The sequence below is a fragment of the Mastigoproctus giganteus genome, chromosome 9 (assembly GCF_048544385.1).
Source record: "Mastigoproctus giganteus isolate SK-2022 chromosome 9, ASM4854438v1, whole genome shotgun sequence".
Classification (NCBI taxonomy): Eukaryota; Metazoa; Arthropoda; class Arachnida; order Uropygi; family Thelyphonidae; genus Mastigoproctus; species Mastigoproctus giganteus.
The window spans coordinates 65342431-65359995 of record NC_143583.1 but is presented as its reverse complement, the minus strand read 5'-3'; the positions used below and the strand labels follow the sequence as shown (position 1 = coordinate 65359995).

At 36.5% G+C, this 17565-nt stretch overlaps 1 protein-coding gene across 1 annotated transcript in view; it reads left to right on the top strand.

The window, feature by feature from the left end:
* LOC150080320 (uncharacterized) overlaps positions 1-17565 on the top strand; it is a 44013-nt gene extending 26448 nt beyond the window's left edge. Inside the window, exons 3-4 of the mRNA XM_090381392.1 lie at positions 5692-5814; positions 17032-17565. Coding sequence (XP_090237518.1) covers positions 5692-5814; positions 17032-17405 — 497 coding nt within the window. The 3' untranslated portion in view covers positions 17406-17565. The remainder of the gene's footprint in view (positions 1-5691; positions 5815-17031) is intronic.

The window sequence follows — 17565 nt, the reverse complement described above, 5'->3', positions numbered from 1 at the left end:
GGAAAAATAAAAACGTACGAGTTTCGCTAGAGGTATGATTATGTGCAAATAAATGTTCTTAATATTTCAGTTTTAATTTGTTTTGTGTGGAGCGAGGTGCTAATTAGTATATCATTAAAACTGGAAGAATATATTAGAATTCCTCATCTTGGAAGTTACCTGGAAGTTTCAGCGTTAAGCCTAATTGTTGTTTCGTTGTATAAACGACACTTCAAAACGACAATTCATATTGACATCAGGCTAAATAATTTCTACCTCATCGCAAAAGCGTAATTATGTTAAAACTCTTACACATTTCAGGCGCGTTAGCGAATAATAATAATTCGTGATTATTAACAACAAAAAATGAGAAAAAATCAACGACTTTTATGCACTAACAGAGAAATTTTCGCTTCTGCTCACCCACCACATTGTCAGTTCGTTCTTTCAACTGAGACTTGTCAACGCAAAAGCCTAATTACCTATGTAGCAATTAGCAACTTGTATAGTACTTGGATGTGCTCAGAGCTGGCATAAACCAGCTCTGAGCACATCCAAGATCACTGCCCTTAAGATATCCATTTCTCTCGTTATCAAAAGGTTTCTGCCACGAAACCTTTTGATAACGAAACCTTTTGATAACGTTTCTGTTACACCAAAGCCACCTAAGTGGTATGCCACGAATCATAAACGTTTTTCCGCAACCAGCTGGTTTATGCCGGCTCTGAGCACAACCAATATCACCTACCACGATCCTTTGCGCGATATCCTCTCCTGACTCTGTTTTTCTTTGTTATGAAACTGAAATGGAGTCAAATTACGTCATTTCAGCGTCGCAACTTACTAACCAACCTTACTCAACTTAAAATGTATGGCTCCTCAGGTGCGTGATCTGAGCAAGAGGAAGAATCCAGCCAGCATTGAGCTTTCTGAAACCATCATCATTATCAGCTATTTTCAACCCACTGCAGGATGAAGGCCTCTCCAGCAACTTTCCAGTTCCTTCTGTTTTGTGCAATGGCCATCCATTTACTACCCACAAACTCATGAATTTCATCTGTCCATCTCAGTTTTGTCTTCCAGGTTTTCTTCTAGCTCCTCTTGGATATCATTCTGTTATTTTCTTAGTCCATCTGGCATCATGTCTTCGAGATATGTGTCCTGCCCAAAACCATTTTAGCTCTTTAGTTTTGATAAGAATGTCCTTTTCTTGAGTTTGCTGCTAATCCATGTGTTTCTCTTCTTATCTAACAGTCTGATTCCCAGTATAATTCGTTCCATTCTTCCCTGCGTAGTTCTCAGCTTCTCTTCCATTCTTTTGGTGAGTGCCCAAGTTTCACTTCCATAAGTCATGGTGGGGAGTATACATTGGTTCATTATTTTACGTTTCAGGCAAATTGGGATATTGCTCCTCAGTATGTGACTATATTTCCTGAATGCTATCCATTCAAAATTTATTCTTCTCTTGACGCCCAAACTATGCAAGGCCTTATGCACCTCAATCAGATCACCTCACAAGTGTCTAGTTTCCAGACACTGCAATTTGCAGAACTTAGTCCTTTCTTCGTAAGATGGCCTCTTCGTTCCCTCTCACCAATCTCATTGCCTTTCTCTGTACTCATTTCAGCAGCTCTACATCCTTCCTGAAATGGGACCTCCAGACCTGCACGCAGTATTCAAGGCGTGGTCTGACCATTGTCTTATAAAAGGGAATAATCCCTCCTTTTCCTTACTAGCAAAATTCCTATATATCATTGAAAAGACACCATGACCTGCTATAGCAGCCTGTCTGCACTGCTCAGAAACCTTCATATCTGACTGCACAATTACCCCAGGTCTCTTTCATCCTCTAACACCCTAGTTAGATGATGAAATTAGAGTACCACACAGTTGGTACGTTTCTCTGGGGTTACTTCTACCCACATGCAGTACTTTGCATTTGCCAATATTAAACTTCAATTGCTACCCCTCAGCCCATGTGAGCAACTTTTCTGAATCCTGTTACAGCAGCATACTGTCATTAATGTCACCAACAACCCTGCCAACCTTTGTATCATCTGCATACTTGGATATTAAGCCTGATATACCTTCATCAATATCATCGATGCATATACAAAGCAGCAGTGGGCCTAACACAGAACCCTGGGAGACTCCACTAATAACATTAGTCCACGAAGAGCAGTGTCCATTGATTGCCTACTCTCTGTCTTCTCCCACTCAACCATCGTTTTATCCATTGTAGCAACTTTTCCTTAACGTCATATTGCTCCAATTTATACAGTAGTCTTCCTTATGCCACAGTATCGAAAGCTTTCCTGAAATCCAAGTATATGATATCCGAATAATTTTAGTACATACTGTATGTTAACACGCCTAAAAGTATTTTAACAAGTGCATTTCTAATCGTTCATCATCTTGAACGGCAGCCTCTCAAGATCTTTAGAGAAGATCTTAGAAGAAGATTAAAGATCTGTACAATTTTGAAAGACTGCCGTCTTGTAGATACTATGCTCAACAAAGACAAGCAGTAGATGGAGCAGCGCCTGCACTTCGGTGTTTTCCTCTTGCTTTAAAGAAATAAGCCCCACAAGTGTTTCGTTATCTGGACTGGCTTCACTCTTTATACCTTGTAATGCAGCAGCCGAAAACTGATCTCCAAAGCAACCGGCCTCTTAATTAATTTTGTAACTAATGTATAAAATTTAAAAGTACAGTATGTAAAGAAATAAAATTTTAAAAATATTTCCCCTTTGATGTTTTCTTTTCTAATTTGCTCTTACCCTGCTCATCTGGACGTTTCTCATTAACATGAGAATACAGAGTCCCGAAGAAAATTTAGCAGGAAAAAAAAAGGGGGAATTATTTTGACTGAATATCTTTAGCTTAATGAAGACAATGGGAGGTGGCTAAATAAATGCAAACACATTAGTTGTTGGTTGTTACCTTAAATACTTTCAAGTTTCTTTCCCTCTTTTCTTTTCCTTTTTAAAGAAATGTTTTTGCTGGTCGTCTTTTCATGCTAATCAGCAAACTAAATGAAACCAGTCTGCAGTAAAACATTAAGAAAAACTGAGATTTTTAAAAAGGTTTGAAGCAACCTTTACCTTGTTGGAGGCGGATTTGCAAGGGACTCACCAAAGCTCATCATTCAGAATACTGGAGGAGAGAATATGTTCCAAATTTCTAAAGTTTAAAGAACATTAATTTGGATTTTGAAGAATTATAAAATCTTGAGGATATGTATTATAGTCATTACCTTAAAGACGTAAGTCTCGATTAAGCTATTTAACTTGATCTAAGTTATTCATTAAGAAATGAAGCGTTTGCTATAAATACAACATAGTGATAATTTACGTAATATGCAGGTCGCTGAAGGGCCTCTTAGAAGCACCTCACTGCGGACGGATGACGCTTATTACACTCTGTGTTTAATAGTTTACACATTTATTTGATTAGTAATTTTCCAACTACTGATTAAGCTCTGCTAATTACTGCGAACTATAATTAAGCATGGTGATGATACAGCTGATGTAAACAACCGATCATTTCCACTACCATTAAATTCTGCCTACAGAATTCATTAAGCTAAATAAGTATCGGATTAATCTTCTAAAAATAAATGGCCTTTCGACATCAAAATTAATAGATGCAAATCCTACTGGGAAAGGAGTCGTACGTTGTATTGGGGACGAGTTAAACTGAAGCTATAATACCTATACGCTGTCTTACTATGAATATCCTGAAACCCCTCAGTTAGTAGTTGGTCATGCAGGGATATCCATCGGTTAACCATTCTTGGATGGTTAACCAATAAAAAGTTGTGTTTTGGAGTGACGAGTCATGGTGCATGGTTTATCAATCTGGCCCCCCGGACTGTATCGTCCCGACAATGATATATAGAGGAGGCAGGGTGATAATCTGAGGCTGTTTTTCATGGTTTGACCTGTAACCATTGTTTTTCATTTTGGACAAGACCATGGATGCTGAGGTCTATATAACGTTTTAGACAATAATGTCCTCTGAATGGTGGAAAGAATCAGAGGACATTTACAAAAACTGATGGAGAGTGTTCCACTGTGACTCCAGGTTGTCGTAAAGGATAAAGGTTTAAGCACACGTTATTAATTATCCTGTCAATAAAGATTATTTGTAGATTTGTGCTCGGATATTAATGGTAGGGCATTATGCTGTCTGAGCAAATGTAAGAGTACGTACCATGTTCTTATTTATCATGTACCATTTTGTTTATCGAAACAAACTGGGTTTGTACTGGGTAATAACCAAACCCCCTGGTTTAATTCCAGGAAAGTCAGCTAACCTAAAAACAAAAAGAAGCACGAATAAAATATCGAAATTTACCATTCGTTGTTGTACTCACATAGTCCAGCGCAGCCAGGTATACCTACTACTGAATTCTGTTGGTGGCCATTTATAGAGCATCCCCTGGGGCAGTTTCTTAGTTGCCATCCACATTTACTGGATATTTCTTGTTCTGTTCTTAGATATTGCTTAGAATATTTTTGGTCTCCAACTATACAGCAGACCATGCGCCTTTTATGGTTTATAGACGCTGCAGAGAGTCTAGTTTGTCAGATAATATCATTCTTCGGTGTTTACTAGACATCAGTGAAAAATCTCCAGTGTTCCTGCAAAGCTCAAGAAAAACAAATAGAAAAGTCAGAGTTTAGTTATGCTACAAGAATTACTGCTCCCAGTGGAAATCGTCTTGGATTTGTAAAAGTTTTACTCGCCTTTTCCATTTCTTATGTTTTGCTCTGGAACATTCCAAACCTCAAGTCGATATTTCACCAGCGAGATGTGTTGGAGAATTCAGAAAACTAATGCTAAATTCTCCTTTACAACCAGCTGAAAGCAATTTTCCACAGAGATTTAAAATATTCATTTAATTTTGCTTTTGGCTTCGTACTTATCAAAATATTTGGGGGAGGTTAATTGCTGCATAGGGAATTTTAACCGTGTAAGCTATATTTTCATTTGGGTCTTTAAGTATGCCGGTGGATGCCATATTTCTGGTAGACTCAAAACGATTATGTATGAAAAAGGAACGAATTACATATGTATGAGGTTTGATCAACAATTCTGGGCTTTTCATGAGGGCATTATAAAATATTTTGAAATGGATTTTTCACTTTAATGGCTTCAGAAGTTGCTGATGCTGGTTCAAATACTTTGGTCAGGGAAAGATTAAAAGCCTTATCGTCCCCAAAATTGTTATATGCTATGACAAACAAAAAGGCCGGTATTTATTCTGATTCAAATCCGTTTTTTGGCATTGTGCTGCAGCAGAACTTAATAATTATGACTCAATGAGTACGTCATTGACGAGATTCGAACTTAGGCCTTTCCCCCCGGTGTGGAATAGGGTGATTATAACATTGTGCCACCCACGAGAGTATTATACGCCTCTATACCACCACGATTGTGTTTAATAACCTTCTGATCAGTACTACATGAAAGAGTGGTGTTGAGTTTTGTGGCCACAGCGCCAGTTTTGCGAATTTGGGATGTTTCAGTATTTCAAAGGTGTAGAAAGATTTGTTTTAGATGATTCTATTTTAATGTTTGCGCTGTATTGTGTCAGTTCTTTAAACAATATTTATCGAAGCTTATGATCTTGGATATTTAATGCAATCAGTGATGAAATACGTGTAACTATCTGGTATTAAAAGAGCTGAACTCTTTTCCATCTAGGCCTCTTTCCTTTCGTCACCTACCTTGTTTTAAACACAGAACACAGCGATCCCTATAAACTAATTGTTCAACTACGGACTTATTCCACCCCTTTCCACGGTTCGGAACAGCTCCATCATATAGGTAAGTACCGATTTAATAATTTTTATATATTTTTTAATTTTAATTTCAAGTATTTATTTGATTATATCAGCAAAATATTTTTAAATAATTTGTTGATATTTAAAATTCATATTATTCTTTTAAAATTAAGAAAATATATATGGATTCTACGAATTTGCGTAAAAATTATAAATTCTTTAAACACAACTATATTTTTGTTTAATATAAGAGGTTTTTTTATATAAAAATGCATTCTAACAGTTGTTAACAGGTGATGGTAGCAAGGACTTAATATGTTGGCATTGTCTTTGTTCAAAAAATTGTTTTCTCTCAACAGAACATAAAATGTCTCTTCATTATTTTTCAGCTTTTGTTCCAAAACAATTTGCGTCCAAAAATTGCGGGGTCTTGCATCGATTACAACTTAATGATAACACAAGAACTTTGTGTTGATGATGGAGGAGATAAACGAAATTTCCCCTTCTCTGTATTCCCGAATATTATTTGAGTATCCTCAAGAAGATAGCAAAGTTTATTCAATCTGTGTTGGATATCAGCGAGGTAAATTTTAATGAACTAGCAGATGCAAGTGAAGTAGACAGGCCTGACCTGCAACAACTCCAACAAATCTTCAGGTCTGGGTTACGAAAAGTCACAGAGAATTTTTTTTATGGACCTAAGAAGCATGAGTTGCATCTTCTATGTTCCATAAAGTTTTACGCATGCCTCATGGAATATTGTCCTCAATTTTTTCTGCAGTGGGAGAGCAGGATAATTTACAGGAAATACCCAATAGCTTAACTTAAAATACGGAATATAACTCCGCATAACACGCCTTCAGGTTTGTTTTAGTCCTAAGGACATCCAAGATTCTACAGGCAAAGCACACTGTCTATAAGGATGAGTTAAGTTATTTTCATGTTTGTGAAAATAACCTTTGATTCCAGCCGAATCTTTGTGCATCATTCCATTCGAATCTTTCGATTTTTTGCAGAAAGAAGTGGCTTTTGTATGGGCACTCGACAAATCCCAGGTTCTTAAAGTCTCGCCGCATAGTTCAGTTGTAAATGAGTCTTTCTTTGTGAATTGACGTTTTCAGTCATTTGTTGTACACTGGACCTTTCATTCTGATGCACGATTCGCCTTTAAATTTCTGCTGTTTCGTTCTTATAGTACCCATTTTTTGCTAAATTCCTTTCTTTTAGAGCTGCAATCTCCTTTCGTATTCCGCTCATTGTGTACATTTGAGATGGTTGCCTTCGAAACACCAGTGATTTCCTTTGTTTTCTCAATTGCGACTCCTGCTAAACGTGCTCCAACATCTTTCTGAAAATCAGAAAACTCCCTTATCTTCCCTACAGAATCGACTAAGAAGCCCCAGAAAGCTTACGGTATTTATCCGATGCCAAAGAACTTGAGATCATTCCATGTGGCAACTGACAATGCATATTGTAAGTTTAATTGTCTGTTGACGCATATTGCAAAGGGTTTCCAATTTTTTGGTCAGTGATTGTAGCAGCATGTTATAATTTTGAGTGAAATATAGTCTTAAATACAACAAGAAAAAGAAAGTACGCTGAAACAGATCACGATAAATTTTTGCCGTGGATGGGAGAATATCCCAGCATTTATAAAGAACTCCCACTACCATTTGCTATGGAAGTTGTCTTTTCCGTGATCCTGGCATTCTTAATCATGAAACTCGTTCGAAAGATCGGCTCGCCTGTCATTCACTATTTGAAGACCTCTTTCCCTCCCCCGAAATGTCAAATAAGTCTTAGTTGTAAAGAAATCCGAGTACGTGCAAAAAAAAAAAAAAAAAACGGAAGGATTGATCAGTAGATAGCAAACATTCATCATTCGCTGAAAATTGAAAGAAAAAAATCAGTTTGAAAACTGCCACTGAAGCATTATTATACTAGAAAGGGTAAGGTACGAAGGCAGATAGCGATTAGGAGGTTGGCAGTGAAGAAGGGCAGAAATCTGATGACTTCCCGAAGTGATAGATGGTTCTTGTTTATAGCTGATTGGTTAGACGGCGAAGTCGTATTCGGAATAGTCAAGAAAACGCCAAGGAATGCACAAGAGAATGCCAGGCTTTCGTCTCTCGGTAAAGATTTATGTGTTCCATATACAAACACTTCGACCACTGCTAGAATTTCTACAGCGCAAAGTTTATACTCCCTTGATTCTTCTTTATATGAGTTTGTGCGCGTGTACTTTTACCACCATCTTCCCGGGTATATGCGAGTTATTTTAGGAGTAATTTTATGCGCATCACAAAAAGTTAGGGATTTTCATCCGCATAAGTGATATAACTGTGGATAATTTATCCGTAAAGTATACATTTTTATGAAGCACCCAACCACGCTTACTCTTAGATATCTGGATTCAATAAATTTCTACGTTTTAAAGCAAGGACAACTACAGATGAAAGTTTATTGAAGAAAGGATAATTTATAAGTGGCTGACGACAAGCATTGCCTTTCACTTCATTAAGCAGAGACCTCCAATCACCGTAGGGTGATTTAAGACCTTGTATATACGCCTATAAATCTTTAGCAATTTTCGCAAGCCTTAACAACTCAATTAATTAAAAGTCTTAATCTTTGGTGCTCTACAAAGCGACGCTATTGTAATTAAGGGTGAGCAACAAATCATAATGATTTCTCGTGCGGAGATCGCTGGGTCAACGAAAGCTGTTATACAATCCGCATGTTGTAGTATCTCCTAGGAAATATATTGAATTATAATCTCTTTCTCTCTCTCTCTCGCCTCTGAGATTTTGGCACCTTTCTGTAATCACCCTCTTCATTTGTGTATCTGTTTTTATTTAATTTTTTTGACTCTTTTCATCTTTTTTACTCTCATTTTGTAAAGGCGAAGACAAAGATAATTCCCGAATAGCCGTTACCTTCTTAAATCATATTAAAGGAGAATCTACCAGGCAAAATTCACCCTTAGAACTAATATGAGGAACAACTCTGGCTCATAATACAATTTAATGGAAGTTAAGCTTCCATTATCCAGAGAAAAGAACCAAAAACGGATTAAGTACTCCAGAATTGCTACTACCATCGTCCCTTAATTTAGGATGTTAACTGTTGATTATATTTTTATTATATTCCTGTTTCGTTAAGTGATAAAAGCAGCGTCCATTATAGTTAATGTCAGGGACGTTCAATCTGTTTACTTCAAGAATACTAGAAAGGGCTTCTTGGTAGTTGATCTTTACTTCAACGTAAAGTATTGGTTTAGTGCTGTACAAAGATGATTTTGATCGACAATATTTCTTATATGTGGTTATTTGAGGAATAATGAATTTCCCCTATATTAATCGAACAGCTGTTTCTTCTTATGTCACATTACATTTAATGTTATACTCAATTCAAAACCTATATTGATTCTCAGTTCATGTAGCTGGCTAGACAGATCCTTTTGACGCTTCGTATTCTTTAAAAAAGTGCTTCGCAATAAAAATAATTTTCGTTTCAACCTGTCCCTTTTAGTAAATATAAAACTGATTAGGTTTAAATTAATCTCTTTAAAATTCTAATATTAATATTCTAATTTTAAATCATTGAAAGAGTCCATTGACTGGGATTATTTCAATGATTTAAATTCGTTTATTAACTGTTAAACGTTTCTAAGTATTAGTATTAGCCATATAAGGCAAGGAAGCTAGAGGTTTTTGCTGCACCGGCCAAAGAAAAAAAAGTAGATAAGAAGATACAAATTATGTGCTTCTTTCCTCACACAGGTAACTATCTAGTTGACTTTTGAAAATCTTCAAACTATCAGCCTCAACTACTTGCTGAGGCAACTTGTTCCACCAATCAACGACTCGCTAGCTAAAAGAAACCTTCCTACAATCTAGTCTAAACCCCTTCCTCTAGAAGTCTTTATAAGAGTGAAAAGTCTGCCTTCATGCATTTTACTAACCCCACTCCGAGCCTTATAAACCTCAGTCAGGTCACCTCTGAGGTGCTTTGTTGCCATGCTTTACGGCCCACATATAAGGAGTCTTTCCTTATGTGGACGCCCTTTTTCCTATCTCACTGCGAGTTGCCCACCTTTGGACCCTTTCAAGAAGCTCGATTTCTTTTTTCAGATGTCTCTGTACTTGAACACATTATTCAAATGTGGTCTCACAATTGCCTCATACAGTGGGACTATGACCTCCATATCTCTACAAGATAATGTTCGACAAATCATCGATAGATCACCATGGGCTTTCCTGGCTAGCTGTTTACCCTGCTCAAAAATTTCATATGTGCCAGTATTATAACTCCCAAATCCCTTTCTTCCTGTACTATTTTTAATTCAATCCCCCCAACCAAATGTATAATTTATTTTGGGGTTACTATACCCCAAGTGTAAGATCTTGCATTTTGCTGCATCAAAACCTAGGCGCCACTTTCTAGCCATTCTCGAAGTCTGTTCAAGTTATCCTGAAGGAGAGCTGCTTGGCACTGATCATTAAAGACTCTCCCAGTCTTTACGTCGTCCTCAAATTTTGACACCGCGTCCTTTATCCCATCTTAGACATGAAAATAAGAAACTAGTAGTTTAAGAACAGATCCTTAGAAGACCCGACTTCTGACGTTAAAACCCTCTGCCTTCTGCCTTGTAGCCACCATGCAATCCATCTTAGAATATTTCAAATAATTCCAACACGTTCCAGATTATACAGTAGCCTCTCATTTATCAAGCGACTTAGTCGCCTTGATAAAATCCAAATACATCATGTTGTAATTGTTCTCTACACCTAGTGCTTTAGTGACTGCGTCAAAATAGCTTAACAGTTTAGTTATACATGATTTTCCCTTAATCAAATGAGTCCTAATGAGTCCTAAAATGACATTTATATCTAAATGCCTTTGGATTGTACTCTTAATCACTGCCTTAGTTCAATACACTCTCTAGCTGCTTCCCTCAAAATTATCGGGTATACGCAATAATCTCCAGGAGCCTTACTTGCCTTTAGGCTCGAAAGAATTTTTTGTCTAATTAACAGTCACCAGCAATTTCGAAATCACTAATTTCATTCGGCTGAGCCTCTCTCGTACAGCCTTTCTTCAGAATAAATGGTCTTTCGTCAGTAAATAAAATAACCTTACAGCATCAGCCAAAAAAGAAAATAAAATAAAATCAAACACTCTCCATTTCATCCATCCTTTCCCTACAAACGTTTGTCTAGTTCTCCTTGAATTTATTTAAGATATCAACTTCCACGACGACAGATGGAAGTTTGTTCCAACAATAAACTACCCGCTTTAGTGACTGCGATGACCTTTATTCTGCAATCGGCCTTCCTCAGTTTGAATTTGTGCCCCACCACGTAAGTGGTCTGAGGAAGAAACTCATTATCATTGAGCTTGCTCAATCAATTTAAAGATTTAAACGCCTCAATCAGATCACCTCACAGGTGCCTAGTCTCCAGACGCTGCAATTTGCAGAACTGAATCCTTTATTAGTAAAAATTCCTTGATATCTTTTTCCGCTCTAATGGACCGGCCAGCTCTGTATTCATCCATCTCTACATCTTTCTCATGCTATATTTTCATAATGCGTTCATGGCTTATGTGATTATTGCTTTAACGGTATTCCATAATTCAGATGTATTCGTCCTCCCTCTGCAATCCACCCAACTAAGAAATACCACATAGCGCCTTAAACTGTCACTGTCACCAGTTCTGAAATTAAATCCTGTGGCTTAACCATTAATCACTCCAACATCTTTCTCCATCTTCCAACTAACAACTGCACAATCACTACCTGCCAATTGTTCCTCTACTTTAAGACACGTGATATTATTTTATTCTTGAGTAATGATGAGCCCAAGAATATTCTTGCCTCTAATATTTTCTCTAAAGTGCTGGTAAAAATAATAATCATCTAGTCCATTTAGAAAAATATTTCCCTAAGATAAGTTCCCTCCCACTTATTCCAATCAATCTTGGGCAGATAGAAGTCACCAATAATAAGAAATTCCCTCTTGCTTGCCCATTCCATTTACATATGAGGACTCTCGTCATACTCTTCATAGTCTTCTGGTCTGTAGATTACTCCCACTCTCATTACACCTTTGCTTCTAAACTCGAAGCGTACCCAACCTGTATTAAGTGTAGATTGAGCTAGTAACACTTAAATAAACATCTTTAAACAAATTCGCACGAATTTGTTTAAAGATATTTATATTAAATTAAATTTAAACCGGAAACTTTGATCACATAGACGAAATGTGAAACACAAGATGTGTTTCATTCAAATGGTGGTAAATTTCCATTAAGCACGTAATTCTACTATTAAAATCTGAAAGTCAGGATGCTGAACATCTTTCACTTTAAAAATGTCCAAATTAATTTACATTGATAAGGTTCAGTTTACATAGAAATTTAATTAGCAGTTTCAACTGATGATTTAATACTGTGAATGTGTGTGCGGAGCAGGTAAAAGATGAACACAATGAACTCTGAAAAAGCTAATTTGCGAACGGGTGTAAATTAACGAAATAGATCAACTCTGGCGTTATCTCGTGTGGATTCATTAACTCCATTCGCTCTTCGACTTAAAACAGGCATCACGAATGAGACATTAGACCGTTTTGTTTATTTAGCTTCAAGATTAATCATTCAGCTAATTTACGCATTCTCTCTCTCTCTCCATCTATCTTTCGCTTCATTCCTTTCCTGTTGGTAATGAGCTCCATATGCAAGCAATTTTATCTGTTGATTCCTGTTAGTCTACGTTTACCTCTCGTGCATTAAGCCAGCCTATTACACGACTAAAAATAGCTACACCACCTGGTGTAACGGTGGTGGGAATGAAAAATGCTTATCGTTCAAAGTGCAAACCTTCATGACAAACGATTATCACCGGAAGAGGCTGGGTTAGAGAGTCAAGGCCTTCAGGTAAAGTCATTAAATATTGGAGATCATTCTGCTCCATCTAGCAGTACTTCAAAAAAGAGAAGATTATTTAGAGTATATTATAAGGTCCCTTTGAATAGTTGAGGTTTGGGAAGAGAGAATGGTATTTATTGATCAACCTGATTATTTTCTGTGATGGCTATGACACTAAATAACCAGGAAATGATGATTATTTCCAGTAGCCATCAGAGAAAATAATAATAAAACATTGCATATGCATTAATTGTATAATACACTATATCGCCAAAAGTAAACGGAGACTCTGTATGTTTCAAAGAATCTTTATTGATACAATATTTAATAACGTTGTTGTTGTTATTTGGTTTTTAGGAGCATTAGCAACTAAGGCCATATTGCTCCGGGAATATGCGGTGGTCATTCCCTTGACCTTTCCGCATCCTCCGTATTTGGTGGTGACGGGCTCGAACCCCGGTCTAATCAAGAAGCGTGTGCTACGCACTGCTGCTCCTTCCCACCTGGCTACGGAGACGCATTTAATAACGTGTTCATCCATATATGACTTAATTACATGCTGTGTTATCAATGGTACTCGGAAACAATTTTGATCCATTCCTTTAACAATACAGTGGTCAATTCAGCTATTGATTGCAGGTTTTCGGCTGCCCAATGTTTCAGTTCATCCTGAAGGTGTTCAATGGGGTTAAGGTTGGAGCGCTAATGGGCTAATGAAGCTCTTGCACAACCTATGTCTTCAAATCAAGCCACTGGCTGCACGGTGTCACGCTTTGCTTTTTAAGTTGCACAAGAAAAGGGCCTCACTCATATTACCACACTGTAAGAAAAGAAGGATTGTTCAGAATGTCAATGTATCTTATGGCATTCAGGTGGCGGATTTGTCTAATTTTTTTCCAAATAACAGTGTTGTTCGTATACTTTTGAGTAATAACACTCTTTAAAAACAGACCATTGAATTAAGAACAAGAATTCCATCGAAATCCTGTCCTTAAATAGTTGGTCAGATCTCTTCTAGAAATATAGGTTATTTATTCTGTCAAAAGTTCAACCATGGTGAAAGAGGGATCGTGCGATTTATCATTAGTTGGTTGCTTGTTTTGTATTTCTCTTTAAAGCAGCTCAGGCCATGAGGGTTTTGGGGTCCATTTAGCTATTTTCGGAATAAAAAACTAGAATGTCCGGAGAGAGAGAGAGAGAGAGAGAGAGAGAGAGAGAGAGAGAGAGAGAGAGAGAGAGAATTATACAACAGGATCAATATGCATCAATTAGAAATCGATTTCGTTGTATAATTGATTGAAAATATCTTTGAGAAGAACTCTTCAAGAACACGTTCAGTTGAGCAACGGCAACGTGTATCAAAGTTAAAATCGCGATTACCAGCCAGACCAGGAGTTTGTCTCCCTAGCTAATTGTGCACATTCGTAGTTCCCGATACTGTGGCATCCAGAGAAGAGAAAACAACAGCGATGAATCATATGTGATGTGCTCCTTTTCCACACTTGCTTAAGCACACCACTGAAGCGTGTTGGTGTTTCGCCAACCTATTCCCAAAGTGAAGAACAATTTTTCAAGCAGTTTGAAGACAGAGTGTATATTGCTAAGTGTGAAGAGACTATATTTTTTAGCATTGTTTAAACATGGTAATCGAATAGATACATTCAAAGTAACATATGAAACATTTATTACAAAATAAACACCCTATTTATTTAACTAGATATAGTGATTTAGCTAAAAAGAATTCTGATTATGAAGTTTGAATTTTCTTTATTTGGAAAGCCTTGTTGATTTAAGCTTCCGAGGTTATTAATGAGGGCTGAGGTACTGATATCAGCCTAGCTATAATTTCAAATTAAAATGCTCTTTTTGACGAGAGTTTAGAAAGAAAAAAAAACCTTGTTTGATGCAGTCTCCAAGCACGATAGAGGACCATCATATTCCACTTTGTGAACTTCATTCGCGAAGTTTGCAAATTTTTATTAAATTCAAAGTTTACAGAATTTTATTACGTTTATTTTGGGACCTGCCACTTTTTGTTTCTTTCTAATTAATTCTAACGCTGTTAATTCTACTGGTAATTGCAATACGGCTAACAAGTGGTCCATCCCACCCAAAGGATGGACGCAGAATTTTTCTAAGTATTTACCAAATACTCAGAAAACACGAGAAGTTTAAATCCGCTGAAGTCTTTCATATCAAAGCGGAATGCAAATCCACTGAGGATGAAAGTTAGTTGCTCCAGAAAAAAGTGAGCAAACAATTTTTTTTCTTACATTCGCTTTAGTAGATGGAAGCGGTTCAAGGGAGTTACAACCTAAGATTTCGTCTTGGCGCATTAATGTAGTTCGTGTTAACTCCATCGAACGAAAGAGAGAGATTGCTGTCACCTGCTGCATAATGAACTCATCATTTAGGTGTGACGCCAAAACCTGACGCTTGAAGAAGTGCGATCCACTAACGTCTAGTTCGGGAACGGACTGTGGAAAATTAAATTTCGGTACACGGAGGTAGCCGTGAGGAGAATATTAACCACGTGCGCCTACGGGTTTGGATTTTATTACTCCGGTTCTTGGTATTATGTTAAGTAGATTTTCTGAGTGGTTACCCTTGGAGAGGTGATTTGGTTAATGATTTATCTCCTGGTTGCTTTACAAGTACTTTGGTTGTCCAACAACAACGGTGAACAGCAGCGCTGCTACGGAAGTTGCTGTTCAAAGTACTGTAAAGAACTCCACATACGTTCTGCTTATAAGGATTAAGTAATCTAATTAATCAAGAACACACTGCGGTATTGTTTGTGGTACATATTCTTTCGTTGTACCACTTTCACTGTCATGTGATAAACTGTCAGGAAGCGACTTCTGGCTGAGGCCATTAAAATCGATTTAGGAAGTAGAAAAAATAACTTCCCGAAGAAGTTGGCATTCTCATTTCCGAAAGATTTTTCAAACAAACGATGAAGATTTTAAAAGAGTTTTCAAGGAAGAAAAATGCTTTCTAAGAAATGATGATCTAAGTAAGATTTCTAAGAAATCTTACTTCCTTAGGAAGTCATAAGGGAAGTAAACAACTCAGGACAAATGTTCTGCGGGAAATCGGAAAAATAACTTCGTCAGAAATCGTTTTTTTTTCTTATTTATCATCTTACCTACCATCCATCCTACCATCTTTAATATTACCATGAATCTACTTAACACCTAACTTATCAGGAAAGATAATTGTGATATTCATAAAGAATATTCTAGTTACCTAGAAACGTAGAGAATAATTCTGATCTTTGAATAAGAAACAACAAATGAATTTAAATATTTTACAAACAATTATTAAAGATATCAGAAATAATTTGCATCACTTTTATGGACGTTCTGCAAATTTGTAATTACGATACTATTTTTGCACCTCTGAAACAATTTTTGTACTTTTTAATAGTGTTCTTTGATTAAAATGGTTCATCTTATTAGCCATAATATTTTTCTTATTCATATAAAGCTTAAAATAAACAATAATAAAAATATAACACAATATTGTGTAAGGAGTTCTTGCCTGCCCTATGAACGTTGAAACAACTTAATTATAGAATATACAGTTAAAATCTTTAAATAAAAATAAAAAGTGTTAAAATGTACTAATAAAATAATACTGATAGAACAGTTAAAATATCTATCTTTAAAAGAACCAAAATTATTTTAAAAAATAAGAAAACATAGCTTTCGGTATCGATATAATTCTTTTCTCAGCTGATGCCTTTTTCAAGATAAGAAAGACATCATATGGATGCCGAAGTCTGGCATTTTTAATATTGTTTTAATTCGTTTATTTTTAACCGTTTTAAACGTAGTATATTTTAATGCCTTTATTGAAACTATTTGATATTATCTGTATGTTTAAGACTTTTTAGTTTTATTTAAAGATTTTATATGTATATTGTATAATAAAATTGTTTTAATATCACTCAGTGTAGTCAGGAATTACTTATTGTATCCTGTTCCCAACCTCAAAGATTCTTTACTCATTCAGTCTTTTACAGACTGCTTTAGACGTAAAATTGTGGGATAAACATATTTTTTAGCTGTTTAAAATAAATGAATAAGAACTACAAGTTTACAACTTAAAAATACTGTATATCTTTCTCTTCTGTCTACTAGATGACATCACTAGCAAGTATTTCTCGTCATATTTTAAATCTTTAGCTTTGTAAATTTCAAATATTCAGCAATGTTTGAAATTAAGTTTGATGTGACATAATTCCTCGCATAGCACCATTGTTATGCAGGGAAGCGACATTTACAGCAACCTGAAATCTGATTAACTGTCTTTTTATTTTTTATTGTAGCCGGATATGAAGAAGTGGCCACAATAGCTAGACCATCCTTCAACATCTTGTCCAAGCGTCCAGTGACAGACAAGACTGGCTACATCATATCAGCTTTTCGAGTATTCCCAGGTGAAGACAGGGAGAAGTTGGAAAGAAATTGGTTAACGTGGACAGGAGCAAAACAAATCTACAAAAATCTCCCTAAACATCTCGGACTTAGGCGGTTGACGTTTCACAAGAAAATAGTTCCTGAGGGCGGGATTACTTACGTTCTTGTGTGTGAATGTGCAACGATGGTAGACCATGTGACTGAAGCGCTAGTATTTGTAGATCATCTGCGCGCGCGGTGCTGTGGTTACACTGCCCTCTATAAAGTCGTGGACATTTTTTGAAACACCTTGTTCTTTAGCTACCGTGGTACGTCTGTGATTATCAACGCCTTCTAGTGGATTTTATTTGCTAACTGTTGAAATGAACGTAGGGTTTTTCCCTATAATCCTTTGAGTGCCAACTATGCAGTACCTCAGAAGTCGGCTTGGCATATATTTTATA